Source organism: Canis lupus, chromosome 4, assembly GCF_048164855.1.
Source record: "Canis lupus baileyi chromosome 4, mCanLup2.hap1, whole genome shotgun sequence".
Lineage (NCBI taxonomy): Eukaryota > Metazoa > Chordata > Mammalia > Carnivora > Canidae > Canis > Canis lupus.
Genome location: NC_132841.1, coordinates 23,779,685 through 23,792,151, shown reverse-complemented (window position 1 = coordinate 23,792,151; position 12,467 = coordinate 23,779,685). Strand labels below are relative to the sequence as shown.

The following is a 12,467-nucleotide window of genomic DNA, read 5'->3' as shown; positions in this document are numbered from 1 at the left end:
TACTTGCAGCTCCTCAGAGAAATTTTGAAATTGCCTTCAAGATGTTTGACTTGAATGGAGATGGAGAAGTAGACATGGAGGAGTTTGAACAGGCAAGTTATCCTAGAAAGTTCCTTTAAGTACATTAATATTTAATACATTTTCATGTGACTTGGAGTTATTTTGGTCTTGGTCAGCATACTCAGGTGCTATCCAATTTTTGAAATACGTAATGTGTCATTTCTGCACTTTTAACAAGTGGGTTTTATTTATTTATTTTTTTACTCTAAGTGTAAGGAGTTATTTGAGCATATGATTAAGGTCAAAGTTGTTCCAGTTCCCCAATATGGATTAGACTGTGATGCTGAGATGAAATTCATCATGTGTTTAGTCAATTTTTATTAAACAGTTCCTTTGTGCCAGTAATTCCAGAATATAAAGATGAATGACATATGTTCTGAAAGGATTTCTGTAAGAAAAGGAAAAATGGTACCATGCCTTTGACCGTGTAGCAGGTCCAAGCTATAGATATGTACAGTTTTTGATGAGTCCCAGGAAGAGATTACATTTCCTTAAAATTTCTATCATTGATGGGCCATAATACTTCTCTAGATACAATTACTATGATTGTCAAAATGACTTCAAAATAAAACAAACCGAAACAAACAAAATATATATATGTATGTGGGAGAAAGTATGAGGAACAAATATCTTTAAATAAAAAATTAACATCCTACAAAATTTGATATGTTTGTATTTTCATTATTATTCAGTTTGAAATATTTTCTACTTCACAGTCTCTTTTTTGATCCCTCAATTGCTTAGAAGCCTGCTGTTCCTCTGCTCTCTGTCAAATAAATAAATAAAATCTTTTTTTAAAAAGTATATTGTTTAATTTCCAAGCTTTGAGGTTTTGTTCTTTTAGTTATCTTACTGCTACTGATATCTAATTTAATTACATTGTGCTTAGAAAACATACTGTGCATGATTTAATCCTTATTTTAAATGTATTGAGCCTTGTTTTATGCAACTGCATTTGATCTATCTTGATAAGCATCAATGTGTCTTCTTAAAGAACGTGTATTCTGCAGTTATTGAGTATGGCGTTTTATAAACATCAATTCTGTCTAGCATCTGGGTGGCTCAGTCAGTTGAGCATCTGTCCTCAGGTCATGATCCGAAGTCCCACATCTGACTTCCTGCTCGGCAGGGAGTTTGCTTTTCCCTTACCCGCTCACACTCGAGTGCATGCTCTCTCTCCTTCTCTCTGTCAAATAGATAAATAAAATCTTTATTTTTAACAAACTATTTTATTTATCTATTTGACAGAGAGAGAGAGAGAGAGAGCACAAGCAGGGAGGGTGGCAGGCAGGGGGAGAGGGAGATGGGGGGCTTGATGCCAGGACTCTGAGATCATGACCTGAGCCAAAGGCTGCCACTTAACCAAATGAGCCACCCAGGTGCCCCATAAATCTTTAAATGTCAATTCAGTCAAGTTGGTTGACAGTGTTGTTCAGATATTGTTTGTCCTTACTGATTTTCTTTAACGTAGTCATTCTAGCAGTTTTTTGAGATGGAGTTGTTAAAATCTGCAACTATAACTATGCAGTTGTTTGTTTCTCCTTAATTCTGTTGATTTTAGCTTTATGTATTTTGACATTCTCTGTACATTTTTGATTGTTAGGTTTTCCTCATGAATCAATCCTGTTATAATTATGATATGTCACTCTTTATCTTTGGTAATACTCTATCTTAAAATCTACTTTGTGTGATTTTAATATAGCAACTCCAGCTATGCTACTATTTGCATGTATGTCTTTTTTTTCATCCATACTTTAAATATAGCTGTGTCCTTATATTTAAAGTGCATCTTTTATAAATAGCATTAGTTAGGTCTTGTTCTTTTTTTTAATCTATTCAAACAGTCTTTGCCTTTTAATTGCAGTACTTAGTCCATTAACATTTAACATAATTACTAGTGACATAATTTATCAATAATGTATGATGTATGTATGCAATTTATCAATGATATATGTAATTTATATATAATCTAATTGGAATTAGACCAACATTTTTGCCGTTTGTTTTCTGTTTGTTCTTTCAGATTTTTGTTCCTCCCTTTTTTGAGATTAAATATTTTTCCAAGAACTCTGGTTTATCTAGAATTTTAGCTGTACCTTTTTGCACTATTTTTAGTCGTTGCTCTAGAGAGTACAACATAGATTCTTAAATATACATAATCTACTTAAAATTAGCATTCACGTGAAAGGTAGAAACTTTGCTGGAGTACCTAGATGTTGCAGTCGGTTAAGCATCCACCTCTTGGTTTCAACTCAGATTATGATCTCAGGGTGCCGAGATCAGGTTCTGTGTTGAGCTCTGCACCTAGCATGGGGTCTTCTTGAGATTCTCTCTCCCTCTCCCTTTGCCCTTCCTCCTGCTCACTCACTCTCTCTTTCTCAAATAAATAAATGAAAATGTAGAAACTTTGCAACCTAAAGTTTTATTTGCCTCTTCTCCATCCTTTATGCTATAGTTGTTCTGTGTATTATATCTACAGACATTATAAGCCTCATAATAATTTTTGTAATTTTTGCTTTAACAGTCATGTTTTTGAAAGAAAATAAGAGAAAAAATAGTTTGTTATATTTACCATTCTGATGTCCTGTATTCCTTCCTGAATATCCTGGTTTCCATATGGTATTATTTCCATTCAATTGGAAAAACTTTTTTTCAAAGGTTTATTTTATTTACTCTAGAGATGGGGGAGAGGAGCAAAGAAAGGAGGAGAAAGAGTCTTAAGCAGACTCCAAACTGAACATGGAGCCTGATGCAGGGCTCCATCTCATGACCCTGAGATAATGACCTGAGCCAAAACCAAGAGTCCAATGTTTAACCCCCTATGCCACCCAGGTGCCCCAGAAAAACTTTGTTTTGCATTTTTTTAGGATACATGTGTTGGTGATGAATTAATTTATATCACCATTATTTAGGGAAGGAAGTTCTGGGCTTAGAGTTCTAGATGTAAATGTAAAATTCTCAGTTGTTGTTTCACTGTTTCTGTTTTCTTCTGATTAAAAAAATCTGTCAATTTAAATCATTGGTGCTCTATTTACAATATGTTGTTTTCTCTCTCTGCTTTCTAGATTTTCTCTTTATAATTGGTTTTCTAGAAATTTGATTACAGAGTGCCTCACTGTGGTTTTCTTTATATTTCTTTATATTTATCCTTTTGATGAGCTATTTACATAGCTATTTATATATTTGAATTTTTATTATTTTTATCAAATTTGAGAAATTTCTGGCCACTATGTCTTAAAAATTTTTTGGCCCCATTCTCTCTTACCTCTCTCTTCCAGTAATATAAATGTTAAGACCATATGTGATATTGCATCACAAATCTCTAAAGCTCTATTATTTTTTTTCAATCTTTTTTCCTTTCTGCTATTCAAACTGTATAGTTTTTATTGATTTATCTTCATATTCACTGACTTTCTTTGGTCAATTCTGCTATTAAGCTTATCTAGTAAATTTTTATTTCAGATATTGCATTTTTCAGTTCTAGAACTTTTTTTTAAGATTTTATTTATTTATTCATGAGAGAGAAAGAGAGAGAGAGGCAAATACACAGGCAGAGGGAGAAGCAGGCTCCATGCAGGGAGTCCGACATGGTACTCAATCCCGGGTCTCCAGGATCATGCCCTGGACTGAAGGTGGCGCTAAACCGCTGAGCCACCTGGGCTGCCCTAGAACTTATATTTTATTTTTGATACAGTTTACCTTCTCATCTGAAATTTCCTAATTTTTCCTCATTCATAAGCATATATTGTGCTCTTGACCATTATTATTTAACTTTTAAAATTCTTGTCTACTAATTTGCAGTATCTTGATAATCTTGGAATTGATCTCCATTAATTGCCTTTTTCTCTTGAAGATGAGCTAAATTTTCGCATTCCTTCATATGTTAAGTAATTTTGGATTTTTGTCTAGATATTATAAATGACATGTTGACTTTAGATTTTGTTATATTCATCTGAAGAGTATTAGTGTTTTGTTTTAGCAGGCAATTAGCTCAACTGGATTTGATTAGAGTTTATATATACAATGTGGGACTTAACCTTTCAGAAGCAAAATAGCCATAACTTCCCTACTCCTATTACAGATACTAAACACTATATTTGAATTTAGAGCAGATGGGTCCTGGGTGGGTGTAGGTGGGTCAGTTGATTAAGCATCTGACTTGGGCTCAGGTAGTGATCTCACAGTCAGTCCTGGGATCAAGCCCCATGTGGTGGGGGTGGGGGTGGGTTGGGGGTTCTTGCTCAGCAGGGAGCCTGCTTGTCCTTCTCCCTCGGCCCCTCCCTCTGCTCATGGTCTCTTTCTCAAGTAAATGGAGCAGATCTGTCTTATTTCTGTTATTGATGGTGATATGCAGAATGACTTGGAACAGCCACTTCATCATTCATTCACTTGTTAGAGAAGGGCGTGTTATTTCATCTAATGTGATCCCTTAATAACTAGCTTTCTTAAACTTAATATTGGTCACTAGGAATCTTAATGTAAAAACTCTTAGACCAAAAACAAAACATAATTATAACGTACCTTGTGAACAAATGGCTCTCTTTAGAAGTTTCTCTGCTTCATCCTTATGTATTTTACATTCTTGGGAAATAAAATTTATTAAGTTGAGAATGCTCTAGGATTCCAAACATTCAAAGTTTGCACTGATTTCCCAGGTAAACAGGTATTTTCTTAACACTATATTTGTCAAGCTTCTAAAAAAGTTAATCAGAAGCAAGAAGAGGACCTCACATATTTTGAAGTTAATGTTGCACAAAGCAACAATTAGTTAAGCATCTGCTTCTGGCCCAGGTCATGATCCTGGGTCCTGGGATCAAACCTCACACCAAGCTCCCTGTTCAGTGGGAAGCACACAAAATCTAGTGATACATACCTTTTTTTAAAAAAAGTTTTTAGGGCTGCCCGGGTGGCTCAGCGGTTTAGCGCCACCTTCAGCCCGGGGCGTGATCCCGGAGACCCAGGATCAAGTCCCATGTTGGGCTCCCCACGTGGAGCCTGCTTCTCCAGAACTCCGCCTGTGTCTGCCTCTCTCTCTCTCTCTCTCTCTCTCTCCCTCGAAGAAGAAGAAGAAGAAGAAGAAGAAGAAGAAGAAGAAGAAGAAGAAGAAGAAGAAATAAATAAAATCTTAAAAAGTTTTTAAAGAATGCTCATTATAAATAGTAGTTTATATATAATGGGATAGTATTTAGACTACGCTACTATTAATCATTAATGAAGATGATATAGCATTAGTTAGTCCATTTTTCCTCAACTCCTTTTTCCCAGTCACTTACAAACACATTCTCAGCACCACACTCTTGAAGTTTCTCCCATAGGAAGAGTATAAGCTGCAATATTACAGCCACAGGCAAAATTTAAATCATTGCAGGTTCTCAATACTGGTTCATCACTGCTGTTGGAAAATTCTTCAGTACTCACAATCAGGCAGATAAAATGACTTATGTATTGCCTTCAAAATAATAACAAAAAATGTTCTGATTATCCTGTATTCAATTTAAAGTCTAAAAACCTTCAACCCAAGAAATCATACCAAAACCACGTATGATACTAACCTAGATTTGAAGACTTAGAGATAATAGACTCTAACTGACTTTTCCAATGAGACAGGTAAGGCCCAAAGAGTTTTAATGACCTGCAAAATTCTGCTCTCATAAATTCTCTCTCAGAACTGCAGAATCAGACCCCATGTCTCCTAATTCCTTATCTCATGTCTTTCCATTATACTACTCCACTGTTTATACAGCCACTTAACTTAAATCTTCTTTATGGTCACAAATAATACATAAAATACATGAGACATTTAACTAAGGTAAATCTGTTGTTTCAACTCTCAAGTTTTTAAGTGTTAGGCTTTTCTAATTTGGCAATTTAAAAAAATCAGCCACAAAGCTGTATGTATTGTTTATTTATTATAACACACCCTTATTATTTATCTTTACATATCCCAATTTTAATAATTCTGAATAGTTGCTGTTTTAGCTTGTATAGAGGTAGAAAAGACTGCAGGAACTAGTAAAAAAAAAAAACATAAAACAAAAGCTACAACAATCATAGACTTGCTTCAAAAAGCTCATTTATATAGTTATGCCACGGTTGTTAGTTCCAAACCTTATCCTTTCTCAAAAAAGCTCATTTAAAACTTCTCAAAGCTGGTAGTCAGTCGGTTAAGCATCCAATTTTCATTTTGGCTCAGGTCACGATGTAATGGGTCATGGGATCAAGCCAGGTGTGGGTCTCTGCGTTCAGCAGGGAGTCTGCTTGAGATTCTTTCTTTGCCTCTCCTTCCTCCTCTCCCCCTACTTGCATGCATGCTCTCTCTCTCGAATAAATAAATCTTTTTAAAAAATCTCAAGGATTAAACTAATTCCCCAGCTTTTCTTGGGAAATTATTTTGTACCAACTTTGTATTTCATTTATCATTCTAATAAATGTGTTATCTCTCTTAGGTGTCACTATTTGCCTATAGCTATGCTGCTTCTTATCATAACTAGAGTCAGTAGTGAGAAGTATGAAGTTTTTAAAAGTCTCCTGCAATATGAATGTATTACTGTGAAGTTGGTCATTATTTTAGTGTTTTGTGAGAGGTTTTGAAGCTCAGAAACATATGCTCTTTTCTGAAGAGAGACTTTTTAAAGTATCTCAGTTATAAAGATCTCAGGCATCTGTATTAGAATCGTGGTTCCACTACTTGCTAGCTACTTGACCTTGAACAAGTTATTAAACACTATGTGCCTCAAATTCCTCATCTGTAAAATGAGGATAATCTTAGGACTTAATAGGATTGTGAGCATTAAAAGAGAATTGTAGGATAGTGTAGGCAAATAAATAATAGTTATTGATCTTACTTTCATATGTTTTTGTACTTTGTAATGTTTTTCTGGATGGGGGTTTGCTTCTCTTCTAGGTTCAGAGCATCATTCGCTCCCAAACCAGTATGGGTATGCGTCACAGAGATCGTCCTACTACTGGTAACACTCTAAAGTCTGGCTTGTGTTCAGCCCTCACAACCTACTTCTTTGGAGCTGATCTTAAGGGGAAGCTGACGATCAAAAACTTCCTTGAATTTCAGCGTAAACTTCAGCATGATGTTCTGAAATTAGAGGTAGGTATTCCTTGGACTTGAAGAGATCAGGGCACCGTCCAGCACATAAGCACTTAGAGCCACTGAGTTGGGAGGGGCTGTATATAGACACTCTTTCAATCCGTCTCCACCTGTGAGAACTGATTGGTTTGAACCTGACAGCAGATAGGAAATACTATGTTCTATGAAGAGGTTTGGAATAAGGTGGTTTTGGGACTGAAAACCAAAAAAGTCTAAATTGAAAATCTTAGCTGTCTTTGGATACTCAGCTTGAGGGAAAGAAAATTCAGGGGTCAGAGCAGTTCTCAACCTGAGCATGTATCCCCAGTTTTATGTTTATTTTGTAAAAGGCACCAGGAGGTAGAGATGAGGAGGGATAATAAGCAGAGCTTCCTTTGATAGTTTACAAAGGTGGAAACAGCTGGAAACAAAAATGTCAGAATAAAAATATATATGTTCAGTGTTGCAAAAATGTCATACTGTGTTTGGAGATTTTACTTTCCCAGTTATAGTTTAGACCATCATGCTATTCAGTTCCTGGACACAGCTCTGTAGGAGCATTACCTTTCTCTATGTGTTTATTTAGTGAATTAAGTGTATTTTGGGTTAATTGGCTACAAAGTCTGTTCAATTCAAAACATTCATTAAATGCCTTCTAATACACTTTGTTTTCTGAAAAAATGAAATCTTGTTTAAGATTTTTAAAAATTCCTTTACATTGGTGTTTCTCAATTTCTTTTTTTTAAGAAAATATTTAATATTATTTGAAATTTGAAAACATTAAATTACTATGACTAAAAACACATTCAAGTATTAAAGAAAAGCACTCCTTTGTTTTTCAAAATTCTGATAAGCTACTCCCACCGCTTCCACCCACTTAACTCAATTGAGACAGTTTGAAAAGTGACAACTGAATTCCCATTATTGATAAGAGCACTATTGGATGTTCATACTCTAGGAAGAAAGAAGTATGGATAATACTAAAAATCAGATCAAACTTTGAAAATGTGCTTTTGTACTTGTTTTTTGAAAATGGTGTAATTGATACTCAAAGAATTTACCTCAAAAAAACAAATTAATAGATCTCCACAATTCAGCCTTCTGGAGATCAGTTCTTGGCCCCTATACTAAATGGTAAGTGCTATTTATATGTATGTATGTATATATGTATATGTGTATGTGTACACACATATATATAGCATGAAAAGCAAAACTTTACCCTCCTAGGAGTCTCTGGCTGGGGCTGAGAATCAACCTGACATAAGATAGATTACTAGGAGAAAAGGATATAAATTTTTACACATACATGGGAACCCCCATAGGAAAATGAAAAACCCAAAGAAGTGGTTAGGCTTAAGAGTTTATATACTCAGTTGAACAAAGACAGGCAACTTATCTTTATGAAGCTTTGCATTATTATCCCCAGAGAAGGGCAGTCAAAGTTGAGAGTAATCTATACAAACAGACCATAGTTAAATAATTCTTATCTTCCTTTGGTCTCTCCATATATTTTAGTTACTTTTCTATAATTGCCTGTCTTCATTTATTTCCTACTGGTATAGGAAGGACATCTTTCACATTGGAGTTTTATTTCCTGCTTTCAAGAGTCTACTAACTTTTGTGTAAGAATTGGTATGTACTGGAATTCTAGACATATGCCTTGGTCCCACTATACATAGCAGGAATGGTCTTGGGAAATTTTATAACATAATCTGGGAATGTAAATTACCTAACTCATTAATTATATAATTAAAATTAAACACAGAGTAAAGATCCATAAAGTACAGTCAGAGAATAAAGGGAATGGTACTTTTAACAAACTTTAAACAATATGTAGGCATCAGGGGCATGGAGCAGGTGCCAGCCTGACCACAATCTAGCCTGACACTCATTCCTGGACACACAAATGGGAGTCTCAAGAGACAGAGCATGGGACATTTTTTTGTCTTTCACTCTGAGAGGCTATAGAGCAGAAAGCCCCCAAACATTGCCAATGAAGTAGAATATTATAAGGCAGATTAGGGATTTCATACATATGTACCTGCACATAGCCTACACCAAAATGCAGGAGGGAAAAAAAAAGATGTGAAAGACAGTCGTATCTAAGATACTTACTATAGAAAGTTCTTTTGTATTTGACTTTGACTTAGGATCATCTACAGGCTTTGGTCCAAGACTACCAGGACTACTCCTGTTTGCCAATTAGCAAATCCTCAATCCTCATGTAAGACTCTTTTGTTAAAGAGCCCAGCCTAACATGTATTAAATATCCTATAAATGTTTATTAATCTGGAATCCATTCTTTCCATGTAATGGTACAAGTCCAGTGAATAAGTGTCTCCTTATCAATAAATCCCATATTTAAGTTTCACGAATCAATCAACTTTGTCTTTCCAGTTAGATTTGTAATTCTTTGAGGAGATGTGAATAGAAGAAAGAACATCCCTTTGGTGCTCTCATAATGAGATCTAAGTTAAAATTTTTCTTCCACCACTTATTATGTGACATTTATTGAGTTATTTACTCTTGTAGACAAGCCTCGCTCCTCATTTGTAAAACAGGGCAATGGTTAAGTGAGATCATGTTTCCTATGAGCTGGGTTTTGTACCCCCCAGAATTCTTATTTTGAAGCCCTTACCCTCAGTACCTGAATATCTGACAATATTTGGAAATACATTCCTTAAAGAGGTGATTAAGTTAAATGAGGCCATTAGAGTGGGCCCTAATCCAGGCCTACTGGTGACTTTGTAAGAAAAGGAAAGGTGCCCATACACAGAGGGACAACCACATGAAGAGACAGCAAGAGGGTAGCCAATAGGAAGCCAAGAAAAGAAGCCTCAGAGGAACCCTGCTCTGCCGGTACTTTGATCTTAAACTTGCAACCTCCAGAATTGTGAAAAAATAAATCTGTTGTCACCCAGTTGGTGGTATTTTGTTATGGCATCCCTAGCAAACTAACACCGTGGTATATGTCTGATGCCACCTCACCTGTACATATCTTTAGTAAGTATTCTTTCATCTTCTCTTTATATCCTCTGCCATTTAGTATGGCAGTTGGCATATATATGCACTTAAACAGGTCATCTCAAATGAATGACTGAAAGGTCCTTTGTTGAAATACTTTTCTTTTTATAAAACTTCTGGAAAATGGAAGCAGATTTTTTTTTTTTTTTATGAAACACTTTTGATTTTACATCTCAAAGCTTGGGTAATTTCTCCCCTCACTGAATATGAAACATAATCTTACCATCATAGCCAAGAGGAAAATGGAAATGATTAATAGTATCTTAACTTTCATGTGGATTTTTATAATTCCATCATTCTTTCTATTTACCTCATACTAGTTTTATTTCATCACTTATTTAGTTTAAAATTTCAGATTTATTATTTCATTTAGTTGTTTCTCTTTTATTGTTGTTGTTTTTAAGATTTATTTATTTTAGGAGGGAGGGGCAAAGGGAGAGGGAAAGAGAGTCTTAAGCAGACTCCATGCTGAGCATGGAGCCTGACACAGGGCCTGATATCATGACCTGAGCTGAAACGAAGAGTTGGACACTCAACAGACCGGGCCACACAAGCGCCCCTCCATTTAATTATTTCTTTTTCTCACTACAGTAGTTTTGAGAGTGAAGAGAACACTATATATTGGTCAAATTTAATTTCCAGAAGGATCAGAGAAGAGGGGAGAAGAAAGTCCATAAACATTTATTGAGTGCCTATTATGAGCCAAGCAACTTATGAATATTACATGCCTTTATTCTAAATCCTGCCAACCCTATTGTGTTTAGTGGTATTATACCCATGTTACAGATGTAGAAACTGAAACTCAAAAAGAGAAAAGTCATAGAGCTATCAAATGGTAAGAGCAAGAATTCCAACTCAGTCTTTCAGACTGAAGTAACTTTTATTCTTTACTTGATTATTATTAGTTTTAGTCTGAGTTGAGATTTCTTTGCCTGACTTATTTGGAACTGTAAAGAAAAACAAAGTGTTCTAAATTTTAAGAACAGAAAAAGACTGGGACGCCTGGGTGGCTCAGTGGTAGAGTGTCTGCGTTTGGCTCAGGGCATGATCCTGGGTCTGGGGATCAAGTCCTACATCAGGCTCCCTGTGGGGAGCCTGCTTCTCCCTCTGCTTCTCTCTGTGTGTATCTCATGAATAAATAAAACCTTTAAAAAAAAAAGAGAGACCAAATTTCTTGAATATCTATAGTCTTACCTTCTTTAGCACCATCTTTTCTTAGCTCTTTTGCCACTCAAATTGATTCTTATACCTGAGAAGAAATACACTGTTCTTTTGTGTTTATAAGATATTACTTAAACTAGTTGTTTAATTTTTATTACAATCACTAGCTTGTTAGGTTTTTATAAATGTTTTGATGCTTTTAATTCTGGTCAGATTTGTCTTATCCTACCCTTTTTCTCTATCTGGAAATTCAAAACATGGGTTTAAACAATGACTTCAGAATACACCGTTGGTTTTTAAAAAAATCTCTTTTGAAGTTATTAAAAATTCCATCTAAGGCTACAAAGAACTATTGAGTTCCTTAGAGACAGGTGCCAAGTCTAATTCCAATTAATATATTCATTGATTTCTTGAGGACTACAGTAAGTTGGATGTCAGTCAAAAATGAAAGGTAATAAGAGAACTCTTTGAAAGAGTATAATTAATTTTAATTTGGGGGGAGGGGAAAAAGGAGCTGTCATTATGTCAAAGAAAAGCAAAAACTAATTTATACAAGAAGCTGCCAACTCCAGAATATACAAGAAAACTGAAAGAACATCATCTAATAAAATTCCAATCTGTAGCATAAATTTTGGGGTTCACATGCTTATTGCATAACCAATCACATTATTACATTTTAAGGAGGCATGAGTATCAATTATTTGAAAGCAAATTGAATATAGTTCAAAAGATAACAATGAGGGGCACTGGGTAGCTCAGTTGGTTAAGCGTTAGTTTCTTACTTTCAGCTCAGGTCAGGATCTCATGGGTCCTGAGATTGAGCCTTGCATCGGACTCCAAGCTCAGCAGGGAGTCGGCTTGAGATGGCTCTGCTCCTGCCCCTCCCCCCACTCATAGGCACACAATGTATGCATCCTCTCTTGGTCGCTCTCTTTCAAAAATTAATAATAAAAAGTTTGTAAAAAGGATAACAGTGACACATATTCCCAGTCTTTAGGAAAAAAATTATTGAAGTTAACAGATATGTTCAGTCAGAAAGACAGATAAAAACGAGAGACATAAAAAATAAGAGAAAAAAAAATAAGAGAGACATAAAGAACAATGCTAATTATTTTCCTTTGTCAATAAAAGTAGAGTAAAA

The 12,467-nt window shown here is 35.2% G+C and overlaps 1 protein-coding gene across 14 annotated transcripts in view; it reads left to right on the top strand.

Annotated features, from left to right (window-relative positions):
- MICU1 (mitochondrial calcium uptake 1) overlaps positions 1 to 12,467 on the top strand; it is a 248,023-nt gene that overhangs the window by 166,228 nt on the left and 69,328 nt on the right. For all 14 annotated transcript variants that reach the window (XR_012029516.1, XM_072823516.1, XM_072823512.1 and 11 more), the window contains 2 exons: positions 10 to 92; positions 6,965 to 7,162. Coding sequence is in view for 13 of the 14 variants with exons in the window: in XM_072823516.1 (XP_072679617.1) it covers positions 10 to 92; positions 6,965 to 7,162 (281 nt within the window). In the remaining variant the exon portion in view is untranslated. The remainder of the gene's footprint in view (positions 1 to 9; positions 93 to 6,964; positions 7,163 to 12,467) is intronic.